The sequence below is a fragment of the Toxotes jaculatrix genome, chromosome 22 (genome assembly GCF_017976425.1).
Source record: "Toxotes jaculatrix isolate fToxJac2 chromosome 22, fToxJac2.pri, whole genome shotgun sequence".
Lineage (NCBI taxonomy): Eukaryota > Metazoa > Chordata > Actinopteri > Toxotidae > Toxotes > Toxotes jaculatrix.
In genome coordinates, this window is record NC_054415.1 from 11,365,136 (window position 1) to 11,383,779 (window position 18,644).

The 18,644-nt window shown below is 40.0% G+C and overlaps 1 protein-coding gene across 1 annotated transcript in view; it reads right to left on the reverse strand.

Moving 5' to 3' along the window:
- tafa5a (TAFA chemokine like family member 5a) overlaps nt 1-18,644 on the reverse strand; it is a 118,806-nt gene that overhangs the window by 12,344 nt on the left and 87,818 nt on the right. Inside the window, exon 3 of the mRNA XM_041029706.1 lies at nt 1,652-1,779. Coding sequence (XP_040885640.1) covers nt 1,652-1,779 — 128 coding nt within the window. The remainder of the gene's footprint in view (nt 1-1,651; nt 1,780-18,644) is intronic.

Genomic DNA, 18,644 nt, shown 5'->3' on the forward strand with positions numbered 1-18,644 from the left:
GTAGCCAATGAAGCAAGCAAGAAATACCTGTCACATCCCGCATATTGTCAGCGTAAGCCGATGAGAGGTCTGTTGACTGACACCCTAAGAAGGATATGTAGCTTACATGCTGGCCAAGCAGGGACCCATATTCATAATTATGAATATGCAAACGGTTGAAAACACACCAACATATATCAGTGAAAACATGTTAACATGCAGCAAATAATTCACCCGCACTGGATCTATTAGCCTCCGAACACACAGCGACCAACACATTTGCATACTCAACCACCTCCAACAGACGCACACTAGCACTTACATCTGTCAAATATAATAAATGGATGCAGCTATATGATATCTATGAGTGTCTGTGTGCGGGCTGTCTGCCTGCCCAGACAACAAATTACATTTTAGGTGGAACATGTAACAGTTGTCACCTCAGTCTCCACAATCAGGTATGTTCAGGGTGGTGTCAGGGCACTGAGAGACGCACACGACTCACAACACAGAAGGGGCACAGGGGCAGCAGCTGCCTGATAACAAACCATATCATCTGGGTTAAACATCCAGTGTGTGTATCTCCTATGCATGTGTGTTTGTCTTTCAGCAGGAAGGCATAAACAAGTTAGTCAGCTGATGACTAAATCATGACAGATGCATTAATGATGCCCCACCGGTCCTCAGTGTTCACCCATTGACATTCAGAGATAGGGCAGCTGTGTTGTGTAACATGTTTCTCATCTGAGACATTTTTAATTGCTACAGTATAGACTCTGCATACATGCACGAGAGAGAGCAACAGTGTTTACATGCAAAGCAGGTGGCACAGGGTGAAAGTAGTGGGAGAGCGTAAGGAGGTAGGAAGGTGAGTATGGTGTGTGTGCGTTTTGGAGTTGGGGGTGAAGTGGAGAGGAAGAGGCTTGGAGAGCTGGAGATAGGGTATGGAGGACAAGCGGATGAATGAATGGGCGGCATCTTAGTGAATACAAGCGGCGGCTCCCCATCTGCTGCCATCATTAACATTAAGAGCGTCCCTAATTCAAGCTAATTGCTGGCGACGAGGAAGTAAACAAACCGCGTACAGTTTGTAGAGAGGAGCTGAAGAAGAGGAGGGCGGGGGAGAGAAGCATTTTCAGGGGATTGAGAAGTGAATGCTCAACTGCTGTTATCAATGTGTTTGTGGTTGATCGTGTACACGCTGGCCCAAAGTACGGTAATATGGCAGCAGTTGGAGATGGTGCTTAAAGGCACAATCATGAACTTAAATGGCCGAGTAAATGTTATGTATTTCACCACAATGTATTTTATTAAAGTAAGAATACATATTTATATATATGCCTGTAGATCAGAGCTTTTAATGGGAGCCAATACACAAAAATGTTTTATTATTCTGTACAATAACTCATCTTATTAAAATGGCCTCCTAACAGTCATGTTTGGCAAGAGAAACTGTTAAATCATTTGTTTAATGTACAAAAGTTACATAAAATGTGTCCTTAGTCTGGATTTACACCGCAATTGATTTTCTGTGCAAATGCTTCATTTCCAGCTCTCACAGTCGTGTTGCTCTCAGTGCCACTGGTGCAGTAAGTACACACATTTCACACACACCCACTGGTTTGTGAGAGGTTTGTGTTACCTGGGGGGGTAAAAGAGAGCCTGAACTCACCGTGGTGGTTTTAACTCGGCCTCCGGGCTGTGTACAAGTCCAGCCAGATTTATTGACTAACAGGTCACAGCCTTCGTCCTCCAAACATGGCACCATCTCACACCACTGCTTTTTCCGAACAATACCAGCTGCAGAGGACACAGAAAGAGAGAGGAAGGCAGAACCGTTAGAAAGGTGAGAAAAAAAAGAGGATAAATAAACAGATGAAGAGAAATGACATAAAGAGGTGGATAGAGAGATGTAACGATTTAAATAGCGAGAGTGGGTTGGGGGATGACAGATGGACGAAGATAGATATGGGAAAAGATATAACACGATGGAAGAATGATGGAAAAGGGGAGATGTGAAAAAATATGTGGGAATACATTTAAGTGGAGGGAAAAAGATGGAGGAAAAGATGGAAAAATGCAAACTGGTGGATGGGAAGAGAGATGAGATATGCAGGTAGATGAAGAGCAATGAAGTAGAGACAAGTGAGAGATACGAGAGCAGGGGATGACAGTGAGAGATGAGGGAAAGATAGAGAGAATCAGACAGATGGAGTGAGATGGAGAGAGCTGTGATCAGTCAGGTAAATAAAATAAAACATCACAAATGATATTTAGCAGGTTTACAGCCAATCTTGCATTCTGTAACACTTCAAACAAGATGAAATATTTTGTAAGCCCTGTGCATGAGCTCCCACCAGCGACCAAAAAAATATGTCATACAGTTTTAACAATCTGTGACATTTAACGCTTTTCAAACACAAGATTTTGTCATGACAACATGTTGTAATTTGTGCAATTTGAGCACCAGCTTCATCTCAAACTGTTCTGCTTTATTTAAGTTCCAGACTTCAGTTAGGGAATTTCTACATTTCCCAGAAAAGCCTCAGGCTTTAGCCTGATACATTCACTTGTACTGCAGGCTTCACTTAAACGCTGAGCCACAAAGATAATGATGATATATATGGTGATGATCAAATCTGAGTTTGGAGAAGGTGATGTTGCAGCTGCAGTGCAATCTTATTGCACCTGTTTTTGCACATAAGAAATGTCACTGCTATTGCACTTTTATTCTTGTTTCCACCATTTGTTGTTGGTGTGGAGAGGACACGCACAGCCATGTGATGTCTAAGAAAGACTTTGTGCACTGAGCTGTTCTCTGTGCTCATGGATCCTTGCCCCACTGAAGAAGCATTCAAACCAACCACTAGAAGTTGGTAGTGCAAGGACAATGACAATACCTCCTACTGCCACTAGTGAATGCCACCAGCAAACTAAATAGCTTGCTTTTACACACTTGTTCAGCTGAGTGCAAAACAGTAACTGTAGAAAGAAGCCTGCTATCAAAAATCACATGAAAACATGTCATCTTCATAATTGTAATGTCAAAGTTTGGCTAACAAATCACAAGAAGTAGAGAAAGAGTAGCACCATCAAAAAAGATGGGTCATTTTGTTTTCCATCCTTTTTAAAAACTCTGATTAAATGATTTGATGCATTTTCCTCAGGACAGAAACTCGAAATAGGAGCACGTTTTTCATTTATTTTTTCCTGCCCAGATTTAAGCATCGTGTCTCAAAAACAGTTCCAGTGACAATCACTGGCTTGGCACTGGCTTTTCATTCATTCCAAGAGGGGAGGAGATGTATGTAGAAAATTGTAGAATAGTGCAGCTAACTGTAAAAAAACAGAATGTGGTAAAATTGTTGTAAAAAATTGCAGAGCTCATCGAACAGGATTATGGGGATATGTCAGACAAAAACAAAACAAAACTGGGAACCACTGCTGTAGACCACTGTCACCATATTATAATCCTATATCACTAATAGCTTCAGTAGCTTCTGATGCAACAGCAGTCAGCCGATTATAGAAAATGAGACATGATACATGCAGTTACCTTTTTCTGTGAAAGGCAATGAGGCAGAATGAATCATCAGTGAATGTTTGGGGAAAAAAAAGACATCAAAGGATCACAAATTTACATTACACATGTGGCCTTTGAAATTGTGCCGCTATAATAACACATCACCAACAGAATATACAGCCCGAACGAAGGTGCAAGTCAAAAACTTGTTACATGTTTGTTGTTGCCACTTCCGAGACATTAAAGACACCCTGGGGAGATTTCGCTCTAAACAAACATTATTTTTGTAAACACATATCATTTTGTTCTAGAAAAGCTCAACAGGGTTTGTGAATATAATGGCTGTTGGCTGAAAAAATACAGGAAAAAAAGTCAATTTACAGGTCATTATGTACCTGGTGTAATGAGGTGCTTTTTGGTGTAATAAGAAACCTGTCTAAAGATAAGGTGTCTAATCACTTGTGTCTCAGGTTGGCGCACGATCTTCATAAATCTAACGCCACATGAAAAAAGATTCAAGAATAAAAACTTAGCAACCACATGAATATGTATAAATCGGTGACAGAAAAGACTAAGAGATGACCTGAAACAGAAGGAGGGAGGATGAAGACAAAGTAGCGAATAAGCATATCTAGATAACATTCTTGACCAGTGCAGGATATGGGCAAGATAAAGGAAGAAGGATATATAAATTTATGCTCATATTCGTATGCATTTATGGATGGAAAATAGCATTCTTTAATGGATAACAGTGAAAGCTAGAATGAATTATAGGGCACACATACATCATATTCCTTCACCACAGCATTCATGGCATACTGGCTCTCTTATAAAACATGTGGGAATTGTGCTCCCCTCTATATCTATAAATTTGCTCTAAGGGCACCTTCAGTGGCTGTAATAACCTCGCATGTTGATCATCAGCGAGCACTGTACCCAATGCTAATATCTGTTCAACATAAACAATATCTATATATCAATCAATCCATGAAATATGTATACCTTCTCAAGCACTACATGGCCAAATAATGAAAGTACTATGAACACTGTGTCAGCACAGTAAACAGTGAGCTGGAAATTGACACCAATGTGAAGAATTATTATTGTTGAGTGCATTTTGCTGACATGCTACTTGAGGTTGAATTACTTGCCACTACTGTAGATTGCCTCAAGGCTAGCTGCACTCAACAATCTAAAATATGTGTGACTTGAATATTTCGCTTCACCGACAAACTTACATATGGGGAACAATGCAATTTCAAATAGCGCAAAAATCTGAAAACTATTCAGTGCTGTCACCAATTACTTCTTCTAGAGCAGCCTTGCTACACAACATAGGCACAGCACTCTGCAAAGCACACATAACACAATCCTGCTGCCACTTCCTGACAGATACATTTGAGGTTATTGCTATAGACTCCATACAATTACAGATTAAGCCAATTGCTGGCTGTCCATTTCTGGATATACAGAAATGCTATGCACTCCTCTGTCCTGAATGTTGGCCTTTATCTGCTCCTTGGGATTGAGGTGTTTCTTACGGCCCCATTGAGTTTTCATCCCTAAGGGGTTTGATATGTTTCAAAACTACCAGCGCCTGAAACCCCGTCCCTCCTCAGCTTTCCGACATCTGAACTGGACAATGTTTGTAACTCTCCCAAACCAACAATCTCTCTGAAAAGATGGCCTGAAAGCATGTGCTGTTATCACCAGTTATTGAGTCTCACTCCCCTCAGCTTTTTCAGCTTTTCACCTTGCCTTTTGAGTGAGGCCTTTTGAAAGAAATCTAAAAATTTCCGGTTTCCAATGTACTTAGAGGAGACTACTTACAAACTACTTTCTTTGAAGCGTACACTGGCCTTAACTCCTTCTCTGACTAGCTTGTCCCTACAGGTTATCCTCTGGGATGCGTTCTAGCTCTCTTTCTGTTCTACATATACACACATGATGAGCAGGGCAGCAGCAGTGCTCTCTCCCTCATTATGTATGCTGATGATACTATCCTGTTTCCAGTGGAGCGCAAAAACTCTGTCAGAACACTGCTTATTAGACCCCGAAGAAAGTTAGATGAGACAGTTGATACCACTCTCTTATCTGTGTGTTAGTTGTGGAGTTATAGACAGCAGTCGGTTAACTTATCTTTTTACTATTTTAAAATGTAACTTATCTTTTTACCCCCCCAAATCAACAACTTGTGAGCTTTAGAGGTGCTGGTAGATGGATGGAATGATTTAATTTTAAAAGCCTCATATAAACCATACTGTTGAATGTCAGCAAGCACTCCCTGACCATGGCATATGGGTCATTTACTAAGCATGTTGTTGTCACATCATTTAACGTGATGGGATCATCACAATCAAGCAAAAGAACAGGTGAACTTACACAGGTTGTTAACCAAGCTCCAGCTCTTGTACCAATCAAAGTCACAGTCACAAAAGCAATCCAGTTTTTCCTGTGATTCCCCCATCCTCTGAATTAGCATAACACATGCTGCCTTCAAGCCACACACTTCAAATCCTAAGTTCAAGACATCATTTATTTCATTCACTGTGACTATTTTCACCAAGTGTCTTAAGAAATCCCCTCACCACACGTGCACACAGTGACTCTTCTAGCCCTTTCCTTTCCCTTTTCAAAGGAGCTATTTTATCCTTTGAGAATTTTATCACATTTTATTTATTATTTGGATTGTGCAGTATGCCTGTGTCAAAGACAAATTGCCATTTTATGTAAATCTAAGGAACAAAAAAGTGTTCTGATTGTGCCTCTACAACCAGCACTGCCTCAGCAGCAATAAGTGTAGTATAGGGGACAGGATGTAAAGCAGGCTTTGTAAATGGAAAAGGGAAGCAAGAGAGCAGAGGAGAAAATTAGAAAACATATTGAAAACACACCACGCACTGAGGTGAAAGGAAAAAACTTGTCAGATATAATAGCCCAAAGCCTGGCAGTGTTCTCAGGATGTTATTTCTTTCTTTTGTTATTTAATCCATTACGGTGAATTTATCTAATTAAAACTGTCAGCAAGGTCACTTATAAAATTCACTAACGGGCTTTGTTTCGCTTCTGAATTATACCATCCACTGGGGTGACCCTCAGCTGATGAAGATGTATAGCACCATCTGGTAAATAATAGTAATGAGGGAATGAATGCTGTGTGTGCGTGTGTGTAGCAGTGGTCCTCTCTGCTTGTGTGTTACAGATGTCAATTTTGACAGTGAGAACTATAAAACAGCTCCATCAGTGATGACAGTTGCGACTTAAGTTATCAGTTGTGTCAGATGAATGATGTACGATTTAATAAGGGAACCTCACAGACGTCTCAGGTTGACAGAGCAGATTTCCTGTTGGTTGAAGGGATTATTAATGGAAATTTGCTCTACTGACATCTTAACGTTACAACGATTGCCACCACAACTTAAGCGTGCTCTAATCAATATTTTCAAATTAACAACGGATTGAATGACTGTGCGTAATGTGAAAAGTGTCACTTATGGTGACAAACGCACAACTAATGACCACACAGCTCCGCAGATCCCCTCAGTTTTGTTATTACCATCCTTGCCTAGCTTGACTTGGTCATTGTGAAACTTTATTTTAATGATTTTAAAAGGAACACAGTAACCTATATATTTACAATCAACCAGTCAGTGGATTTTAAAAGTAGCCCTGAAAAGTCTGTAGCTTGCTCATTTGTGGATGATGTGAGCTGTGCTGCAGTTAACTTGGATTCACAGTAGTTACAAAGCCTCCAACAGTGACCCAGTTTCACACAGATGCAGTATAAAAGTATCAAAATGTAAAGAAACTTCTCTGACTGCTCCTGCTGCATAATGCACATCTCTGTGTCCATTTGTATGCTCAGTATGTCACTACATAACACTTGGATAACATCAAATTATGGCTAAATGACATGACTACACCTGGTTAAAATAACTCTAGAAACTGATGGATGTTGTATATTTGAAAGAACAGTTTGACCAATTGGGAAATATGTTATTTTTATTTATTCATTTATTTTAAATTTTACCTTCTTTTTGAACACCCGATGACAATATTGATATCACTCTAATGTTTGTGACCTAAGAATGGAATGAATAAAAGCGGGAGACACAGAGCTCTGTCCAAAATTCCAAAATACACCTAAAACAATTGGGAATTTTTTGTTTTGTACAGCTCCCAGTCTTTATGCTAAGCCAGGTTAATTACCTCCTCAGCTTAATGCACAGAAATAAGTCTGGTCTTGATCTTCTCATCTAACTCTTAGTGAAAAAGTAATTCAGCTTATTTCCCAACATGTCCCACTATTTGTTTAACTATATTTTGTGGCTGTAACATTCAGCCATGAAAGATCTTGAATTGAAATCCAATTTTGTGCAATATACCTGAAAGATTTTGAAATGAGACACTTTCAGCAGCAGTTTGAAAACTGCTTATTAGACCTGATTCACCAAATAATAAAATCACAGTGTTCGGCATTTCTGCTGTATTTCTACCAACCAAATAATTTAAACTGCCTGATTCTCATCATTTTTTATGGTGATATTATGTTTGTTTTATTGCATTGGTGTCACAGACAGATAGTGTGATTTAAAATGCAGCAGCCTAAATGCTGAATCTCCAGTATTAAAAAATTCATACAGACTGAAAAAAAAAGTGTGGACTTTTTTTTTTTTTTTTTTTTACTTACACACGACTAGTCCAATCACTGCGATTTATCTTATGACCAATCACAAACCGTAAAGGCAAGTTAAGACACGGCCCTTTTCCGTCACATTTGGATTCACGTCACTGACTAAACTCATCTCCCAGAAACATCTTGGCTGATAGTGACAGTATCTGTTACCATTCAACCATATCACGGCTGTGCTGGTGTGAGGGCAGTGGCTTATGTTGAAACTTGTTAGACTCAAGGGTGATATGAAATAAAAACATCCCTTAAACGTGTCCACACACCCACATATGCAGACAGCCAGGCACAAACACACCAGTGGGCACAGACAGAAATAAGAACATACACACACACACACAAACAAGTTTGATGTTATGTGTAAGGGACGGTATCAGCCATGGTTTCATCAGCGGGAGATAAGATGTAGAGAGGAGAGAACATTATTACACCCTCCATAGGACACTTATCTTCCCACCAAATGGTAGATCACACTCATGTCAACAAGCAGCATCTTGGCCTAATAAATTCTGTCTAATGCCACGCCAAGCCTGACACGGCAGGAGAAAGATGGGCTTGTGTGAGTGTGTGTGAGAGAGCGAGAGTGACCGAGGGAGAAAGAAAAGAAAGACAGTAAGAAAATGGACGAGAAAGAAAGAAAGTAGACCTAAACACAGATCAGATCTGGTGTAATAAATGCAGTGCAGCACTCTCCAAGAGATGCTGCTAAGATAAGATGTGCCAAGATAATTACAAACTGTACAGATCAGATATGGCCTGGGCAGGTAGCAGAATCAGCAGTGTGTCAGGGGCTGCTGATGTTGGACACTGTATATGGATGGACTGCACATGCACTTTAAAAAACGCAGCATTTTCAAAAATGTTCCAACACATGAATAAAAACATGCATTCACATACAGTTATTGTACCCAGTGGCACAGAACAAAAATCAGGGCCCTGTGCAGCCTCAGTGGACCTCCTTCTCCTTTTACTACATCCGTTGCCACAAATAACTGACTCAACAAGTAAACACATACATCTGTGGTTATTAAGATAATTAGTTTAAACTGGAGTGTTTGTAACGCATTTAAGAAAGTCTGCCCCAGTTTTTCAGATCTTCATTACACCCTGAGCTAAAGACAAAGCTGGAAAGTCATCTCACTCCCCCTCCACTGTAGAACTGTATTTCATAATCAAAGGTAACTGAATAAGATGTCACATTTTATTTGAATGAATTTAGTGAATCAGTTTCCTGCAAGTGTTCGCCCATTCAGCATAGACTTTATAAACTTAAAGACACGATCCAAATTAACTCAATATAATTTATTCATTTAATAAGCAATTGTAAAACTGATCAAAACACTATAGTAAATTGCTTTAAAATAGCTTTAAATGACTTTTATGAGCTCAATATGTCTGACATCATTAGTGACACAAGGAGATGGTAATGATGGACCTGCAGCGGATCCACTCTGTGCGGCCGTTTCTGAAACTGAGGGTAATCCTGCTTCATTTATCAGCAAGCTCACTATTATAGTATTAGCTAACTAACCACTTTAAATGCCAGTATTAAACTATTCTGAAACACTGCTAACAAGCTGTGTTCACAAGAAAAATGTGCTTACAGCTGCTTTCCCCCGCTCGCTCTCTCCTGAAAAGACAATACTGCTTCAAAGTTCGCCTAAATCTCCCAGTGTTGGCATATCATTTATCCGACAGTAATGGCTAATTCCCATTCAAATAATATGGTATAACATTTGAAAAAAAAACTCCCAAAAAACATGGAGATAAAAGCAAACTTTTATCTGCAATTCCAAGTTTTTTGGGATGTCCAGGGTTCTCAGTTCCAGTATCCGCCTCACTACAAAGCCCCTGAAAGTACAAAAAGTACTGAGCATATGCACAGTTAATTTGACACAGTGCATTTAGTGAAAAGAACAAATCCTGTTATTCTCTTTTTTTTTTTTTTTTTTTTTTAATTTCAACCATAAACATGATGCGTCCAGGGTTGTGTTTTGTGTCACAGTTTCATATTAGCGTAGCGGTGCATGACACTGTATGCCTGTGATTCACTCCTGATTCACTACAATGAGCTTTTTGCAAAATAAAGCTTGCATGCAGACACACAAAAACCTCACTCACATAAGCTTTCATATGCATTTTCTCTCTGGTCTTTGTCAAACTGCTGAAAATTTCTGCCCACCTCTGCCTCTCTAATGCGTCGGCGTGCCGCTCAGGCCTCTCCATGCCCAGTAACGGCGAGTCAAACAGCCATTTAAGCAAATTCACTGTGTCTTCATTTCACAGGAGTGCTATGAATCTGTCAGACTTTGCTCCCTGTGTTGTTCTTACTGCGTACGACAGAGTGCACATTTCCCTGTAGCACATTAAGGCACGTTCATATATGCGAACACAAAAGCGTGCTCTGCATTATGGGTTGCTTTTATTATTAGTGATCTGGCAATTTAAGATCACTCTGCACTGCACTTAATTTAAGTTGGGAGGCACAAGGATGTCAGCTATGTAATGTAAGAGCTACAACACACACATGCACACTAATGTACAACCAGCATTGACACATATACACACACAAAGTAATCTCTATGCTGACATGTAAAGCGACAAAGTCAAACAAAAGACCGCTTGAAAAAGTCCAAATGAGTGCTCTTCTTTCATCATGGAAATCCCCTCCTGTGTCTCCTCTTACTGTAGATTTACTATCTGGATAATTAACTGTACTATCTGACCTGCTGTGGTGGGCAGACGTTCCCTAAACCTGCATCGAGTCTGGCAGGAATTAAGAGGAAGCTCAGTGGGATGTGAGAGAAAAACCCAATGCAAAGAAATAAATCCCTGTGCTTTGTAATTAGCCACCAGCTCTCTCTATCCCCTCTCCACTGCTCGCAGCTCATCTCCTCTCGGCTAATTTTCTTTTGTCTTGTTTTCCCCTCATCTCTCCCTTCCTCACATACACTATTTTCTCTGTCTGCTCTTTTATATCAACCCTTTATTTGTGCTCTTTCTTCATCTCATGTCCCTTCATTTGTTTTTCTCCTCTCTTCACCTCCTTTTCCCTTCCCATGCTTGCTCCCTTCCAGTCTATTGCCTTGCCTGATTTTCATAAGATTATTCCACCCGTTTGGCGGCCTTGATGAGTATCTGTGCGCTAAAAGCTGTCAAGCCCCTTTTTAAAAAGCCTGAGGTTTTTTGGTGAAGTGAATTTGTGTCCCAAATAGCTGCTCTGCACTCATGAAACTTCAAGAGGCAGAAATAATGAGATAGCATGCTGACTGACATTTCCAGACCTCAGCCCTGTGTCTGTGTGCATGCATGTATGCTTGTGTGGGTGTCTTGAATTTTGTGTATATGTGTGTGTATGAGAGAGAGTAAACTATGTATATAACATCTACTGTATGGTCTTGAATATGAGAATATGTGTTATGGTGCTCCTATTTTAGGACTTTGATATTACAAAAATGATTTTTTTTCATTTTGAAAGAATGAGAAAAAGGAATGAAATAATAAACATCTTTAATGGGAAAAGATGTTTTGAAATGTAATGCCATTAAATATGGAGCTAAAGACAGGAGGCCTTTCACTTAGCTTAGCACAAATACTGGAAATACTGCAATTAGTCAACCAGCACCTCTAAAGCTCATTAATTAACAAGTTGTAGCTTGTTTATTTAATCCAAAAGAGGCAACTAGTGGATAGTCCAGGAAGTTACTGCAGTAAGCCAGGACACTGTTCCACACATTACCTCCCCATACAACCACTTGTTTTGACATTTGTGTGGATGAAACAAAATAATATATAGCATATTAATCTGTGAGCTTTAGAGGTGCTGATAGGTGGATTTTGTTAATTTCAGATAAAACCATGCAAATTGTTTCCCCCATTTCCAGTGTTTATGCTAAGGTAAGCTATCTGGCTGGTTGTGTCTTGACATTTAGCATGCAGACATGTGAGTCTTCTCACCTAACTCTCTGCAAGAATGTGAATAAATCCATAAAAAAAAAGAACACAACTTGAACAATTCTATTAAAAATTAGCCATTCATGCAACATCTTTAAAGCAATTTCCCTAAAATTGTGTTTGTAATATAAAGTACTTTTGTTAAGGTACAAATACCAATGGTAATTTCTACAATTAATATTCATGGAAGTTTATTTTATTATTTTTTGTGTAGTTTTAAATTTTTAACTCATTACTCATTGTTTAAAATGCTATTCTATCATAGAAAATAGCTGAAAACATGTCCCTGAAATCAGTTACTGAGAAAGTGTTCAACAGAATTATAACTTTTCTTCAGTTCAGTTATCCTTCAGCACATATACAAATTTGTTGATGCAAAACCTAAGAACCAGGACATTGTGAAAATGTCTTTGTTCCCTCATGTCCAGATGTCCAGTTGCCACATTGCTGCTTCCAGCTACATCCTCCTTTCCATGCATACTATTTATGCTAGGTGCCATTGTGGTGTATAACTGGCAGGTTGTATGGAGTGCCATTGCTCTGGGCTTGTTTTTTTTTGGTTTGTATATATGTGTGTGTGTGTGTGTGCATCTGTGTGTACTGGCTACCAGGTACTGCTGATATCGTTCATTCGCAGATGTGCTCTGACATTTCCTCACAGCTCAACGCCAACAGCAACCCCACATTTTTGGATGCGCACACACACACACACACACACACACACACACACAAACATGTGTGTCCACCAGACACACATGCACAAAGAAGGAGAGCCCAAAGGCACTGAGAGCAAGAGAGGGAAATGTCAGTGTGAGCAGGAGTCTGTGGGAAAGAGATCATTTAACACCAGTGTCTACAGAGACACCAGTACATCAGCTGTGAATGATAAACCCTGACATATACACCTGGAAGCAGCTGCTGAACACAAATGTGTCCATTCAGAACCCCTATACAGAAAACTACTTACATTATATTTGATATTTAACCATGTGACTGTACTTTATTGACTAACAGATTCAATTAAAATAAAGTTAAGTCTGTCACAAGTACATGCATACACGCCTACACAACAGATGCGCACACAACAGACTTTCACATTTACCTATTGACTTACACTTACAACTCTTGCACACGTCACTCACAGTTGTGTGGACACAAAGTCTGCTTTCCATGCTACACCATGCACCAAACAACAAGGCAACATCAGGTGACCAACCCCCCCGGAAACTGTCATCCTCCCCTATCTGCCACACCCTGGCTTCATGGTTACATACGTGACTGCAAAATTTGGCCATTGAGCATATTACAATCATAAGTTTTCTTTTTCTCTGTTTGGCTCATGATATTCAATTCAGAGACTCACCGCCTTGCGTGATATGCCAAGACTGAAATACTGTCTGACAGAGGCAACTAATAATAAGCGGGGAAAAAAAAGCTGTTTGCTTATCCTGCCATTATCAGCAGCTGAGCGAACAAGTCGTAAACAATGCAAAGAGCAAAGAAATGTGACAAATGGACACGCACACAGCAGGGTAGTATAGAGCTGTAATGATGGGTTATGATGACAGTTGTGATCATGATGTGGCCGACGGTAATGAAGGTGACTACGTTGAAGCTGATGATAAATGACATAGTGACATACTTAGACTAAAGTAGAACAAAGCCTTAAGGCTGCAAACAGAAATAAACACGCTGATATAATTAGTTCGCACGCATATAGTATTCCTTCTGTTAGCTGCTCATGTGTGTACTGATGTATGAGCAAGGTGTGTGTATAAGTGTGTTAATGTGAGCTAATGCATGCTTCCGGATGCATGTGAGCACAATTTAGTGTCTGTTAATAGAGAGTTCACAGAGCTGGTACAGACCCTCAAGACACCCCTTCTCCTTTCTGGATGTTGATGATTCTTGTCTATTTAGCCTTATTGACCTCTACATCCAAACTAATCCGCCTTAAATTATGCATAACCTTTTACTTGGCAGAGCTCCCCATAAATCTGTTTATTCCCTGTTTGCTCCCTTACAAAGCTCGCTAAACAAATTCCAATTAAGCAAAACAGCAATACAGCATGAATGATAATTCAACTCAGTACAGTCCCCAAAGCAGATAAGAGCATAATCATTGCTGTTATGTGTAAGGCAGCTCATAAAAGACTGTTCGGTTTCCCTTGAATCTGGTTAGTGCTTATTATTTTCAGGTCATTTGGTCTTTATGAGTACTTAGCAGTGAGTGTGTGTATGTGTGTGTTCTCTCTGTTCATGCATCCATGTGCATGTATGAAGGTTTTTGTGCAAATGGACATCCTTGACACATGGGTCTATAGTTCTGTTTGTTCAGGTGTTTTTTGCTCTTTACTGAATTAATCTCACTGCCACAGTTATGAGATATGGCATACAGTTATGTTTATAAAATATAATATACTACCAGTATATATAATCTAAATAGTGGCTTGTGGTGTAAAAAAATATACATATTAGACTGGATTACATGCATGCATCCCTTGTGGCTATTGCAGAAAAAAATGCCTGCATAAATAGTATTAAAAATGTGGTCTAATTTCATGAAAATCTTCGGTAGTGAATGAAAATTCTTGGGGTGGGGAGCAGGGTTTAATCTTATATATTCAGGTTTTTAAAAAAAACAAGGCTTCACCTTGCCTCCCCTGCATTATTAATATTCCCTTTGGACCCTGCCCTTCACTTAGAGAAAAAACTGCCCCATTCTCTTATTAATATCTCAAAATATAGCGCTGAGTGAGTACAACTTATTTCACCATTAATGACTAAAAGAGGCAATGCATAAAGAATTAAAAAGGGTGTAACAGAATTGAAACCTTGTAAGTGAAGGAATGAATGACTTGGTGTAGAGCTAAGACACAAAGATTCAAATGTATTCACAGTACTGAAAAATCTCAAACTACCCTCCTTTCAGCAAAAAGAAAAAAATACATAACCTCCCACTTCATCATACCCCGCCTCCTCTCTATAATTTTGGTACAGTCCCTTGAGGGTTATAACTGCTGAATTCTTCTTCTACCTCTAAGTCTGACTGCTGCTCAATCATAAGAAAATCTGACTTTCACTGTTCACTCATTGTTCTCATTAACAGCGCCAGCTAAATTCCTAAAATGACATGTAAAATATTTATAGAACATGGTATTTATTATAGATAATCCTGTACAAAAATTCTGGAGCTTCACACACTCTGCCTGAAGCTTGTGGTGTCATTTTCATTCTGGCTGCAGGCTGGGTGGTGGGAGCAGGGATGAGCTGCAGAGCGGTTCTGTAAAGTTCTCTGCCTTCAGGTTTTTCTTTGTTTTTTTCTTTTTTTTTTTCTATTTGCCACCAGCTATGAACTCATCGACGATTCAGCTGCTACAGTGTGTAATAATTTAATAATTAGAGCCAGGAAACAAAATGAAATGGTAACGGAATATGTGATGTTTTGAGCCAAAATGCTGGCTTCAGATAATTACATTAGCAAAAAAACGGAAGGAAAAAAAAAAAGAATTTTTAGCTTTAATTTAGGGCAATAGCAGGAACAGCAATGAATCTAAACGCTATCAGGAAAATGTGAGGATAGATGCACAGAAGCTCATCATGCAACAGGTAAAAGTTTTGGAAGAAAAATGTTCTGTGTCTGTACCAATATTAGTTTGTTCATGCTTTAAACTTTAAACTGTACTCAGTTTAAATCATTTTTACATCACAAGCCATTGTCTGGGCACGTCCTTCTCTTTTGCTGAAATATTGCTGAGTGAATGCATGCTCTTTTGAATGCATGTAGTGGTATTTAAAGACTGCAGCCTCACCCCCTTTTGTATTTTCAAAAGGACAACAAATCACCTTTTCACGAACTCGCTGTTTAAGAAAAACCTTTTTTTTTGGTATTTCCAAGCACTCTAGCTGTTGTTATTGTTATTCAATGTACTTAATGCTGCCTCTAAGTGTACTCCAATTGTCTTTACATTGCCCTTTTCTGATTATTTGTTTCATTTTTTTTTTAAAGGCACTTTTCTGACTTGTAATGGCCTCACCAAGATTAATCGGGCTTCATTATCCTACACACTCAAAATTGCACCTTTTCTCCCTCTCTTTTCAGAGGAGGTCTTCACTTGATATAGAAGTCTTTATTGTTAATGTGCTTTTACAGATGCTAGTGTGGCAAAGGCAAGGGAAAAAAGGAGTGTTTGTATTTGAAGAAAACACAAAAATTGGGGGAAAAAGGAGCAGCTAAGAACTTGTTAGGGGCATCATTTCATTCCCATACAATTCCCACTTGCCGTACAATTAAACTGCTTCTTAACGTGTCGCTTTAAATACAAAATAAGCCACTGTAGTAATTTTAGAAGCTCATATCACACAGCGTAGTCACTCAGATGGAAGGTACTGACTCTAGCACATCCAGTATGCACCAGGTGTCCTTCACTTGGCCGCATGTGTGCATTTCAAAGGATAAACGGTCCAAATATATCTGTCCTGGTACTCTGAATTTCCAAGACCTCTCTCCATTAAGTGTGAGTGATAACAGGGCCCCAGCTGTGCTTTCTGCCACCACCACTGCTCCAAAGACAGAGAGACAGAGAGAGGGAGAGGGAGAGGGAGAGGGAGAGCGAGGTTGAACTCATTCTCCCCCCTCTCTACCCCCACCCCAGCGGTCTTGACCCAGTTAAGACGGTTCTGTGACTGATAACCGATGCAGAGGCCATCAGACAAGCTTTATTGAGACAATAAATGAGCCGGGACTCTAGTTGCACCGCAAGGAACATTAGTTATGTATTTAGAGTACTGCTTGGCTGAGCTCTGTATCCATCCTCCACCTCTCTGTCCTCTCTTGTCCATTTTGCTCCTCTCTTCTTCCTCTTCTGTCCCTCTCCGCTGATGTCTGATGTCATTTCCTCCCAAACTGGCATGGCAGCTGCATCAGGAAGCAATCTAGTTCTCACTCCTACACAATTCCTCCACCCCCGCACCTCACCCTCACTCCTTGCCTGAAAAGTGCTGAGTTACAGATCAAAATCTGGCCAATCTGCCTCTAGTCTTGATTCTATCTTTTTTCTTCATTTTTTTTTTCTATAAAACTGCCAAGGTTAGATTAATGCCGGAACTTTCCCAGTCCAATTTTTGATGCATTTTCACCTCACATGGGCTCTGACATTGTCTTTGTGCTGCAGGTAGGTTGATGTAGGGAGGTGAGGCGATAAGGGGAATGGTACTGGAGTGGTCTCAAGTGAAAAAGGCCGGACTTAATTATGGTGGAAGAACATTTACTCAAGTACTGCACTTAAGTACAATTGTGAGTCATTTGTATCTTATATTTTCTGCTACTCTATACTTATGTTATCCGCTGCATACAGAAGAAAACAATGCTGTGTGTGTGTGTGCATGTAGGAGGAACACAACAAAACTATTACTATTCTTGTATAAAATGGCCAATAAAGTTATCTCCCTTGTAAAAGCCCATTGATGGTAATGAACAATGTTATGAAGACATGGAACACAATTATATTGTCTTATAATTACATTTCACAGGGAAATTAGGTTAAAACAAATCTTCCTCTTGTTCCAGCTGTGTTTGTGTGTGTGTGTATATGTGTGTCGCACGCTTGTGTGTGGGCACTGTATTTAGTAAGTGTGTCTGAGGCTTGTGGAGTTTTTAACTTGACATTTCCAAGGATCAGCGAGGATCAATAGCAAAGGTCAGGGAAACAATAACCTCCGGCTTTTTGTGACGCTCGGTACAGGAAGTCTGTCTGTGGCTGCGCTGTTAATCGCCTCACGGCCGCGCAGTATATTCTCCATCTGTGTGGATCAAGGATTATGCTACGTTTTGGCAGCAACAGACACATGGACACTGAGGATGTTTTGACATCTTCCTTGAACTCACTGAAAATGGCAAAACATTTGCAGAGCTGAAGCTCGGTGCATTTGGTTTCTGAAAAAGGAGAAAGAAGAAGAGGGACTATTACCTTCAGTACACTGGAGCCACAAGTGTTTGTGCTCCTTCCTCTGCTTTCTGTGCCTATTCTTTCCTATCAGTTCCTATCAGAATGGCCTTTGTTTGTCATTTTATATGGAGCACAGCAGAGAATTTGAGTTCCTGACATAACAACAGGGTTGCACATACAGCACTGCAGTGGGCGTTCTGCGGGGCCTGGAGAGCTGTCAGTTAGCGGTGAGATGCGATGGTAAAACCTCGGAGACCCGGCCATTATGAGGTCCATCATGCGCGCTGAGGGGGCATTGCGCACCCCGGATTGTAAACAACAAATCGATAGCTCATTTGTCATTTGGTTTTTAAGGAAACAAGTTTTTTGGGGGGAGAGATCCACTTTTCCAATCCAAATGAACCGATCAATCTCGGCTCTCTCCAGGGGCCTCCTCGCCGGTGAGCGGGGTGGGGAAGGAGCGGAAAAATCGCTCCGTCTCTGTTTTCTCACTCATTTCTTTCCCTGCGTCTTGTCTCCTTTCTTTGCTCATCTCTTTTCCACTCTTGCT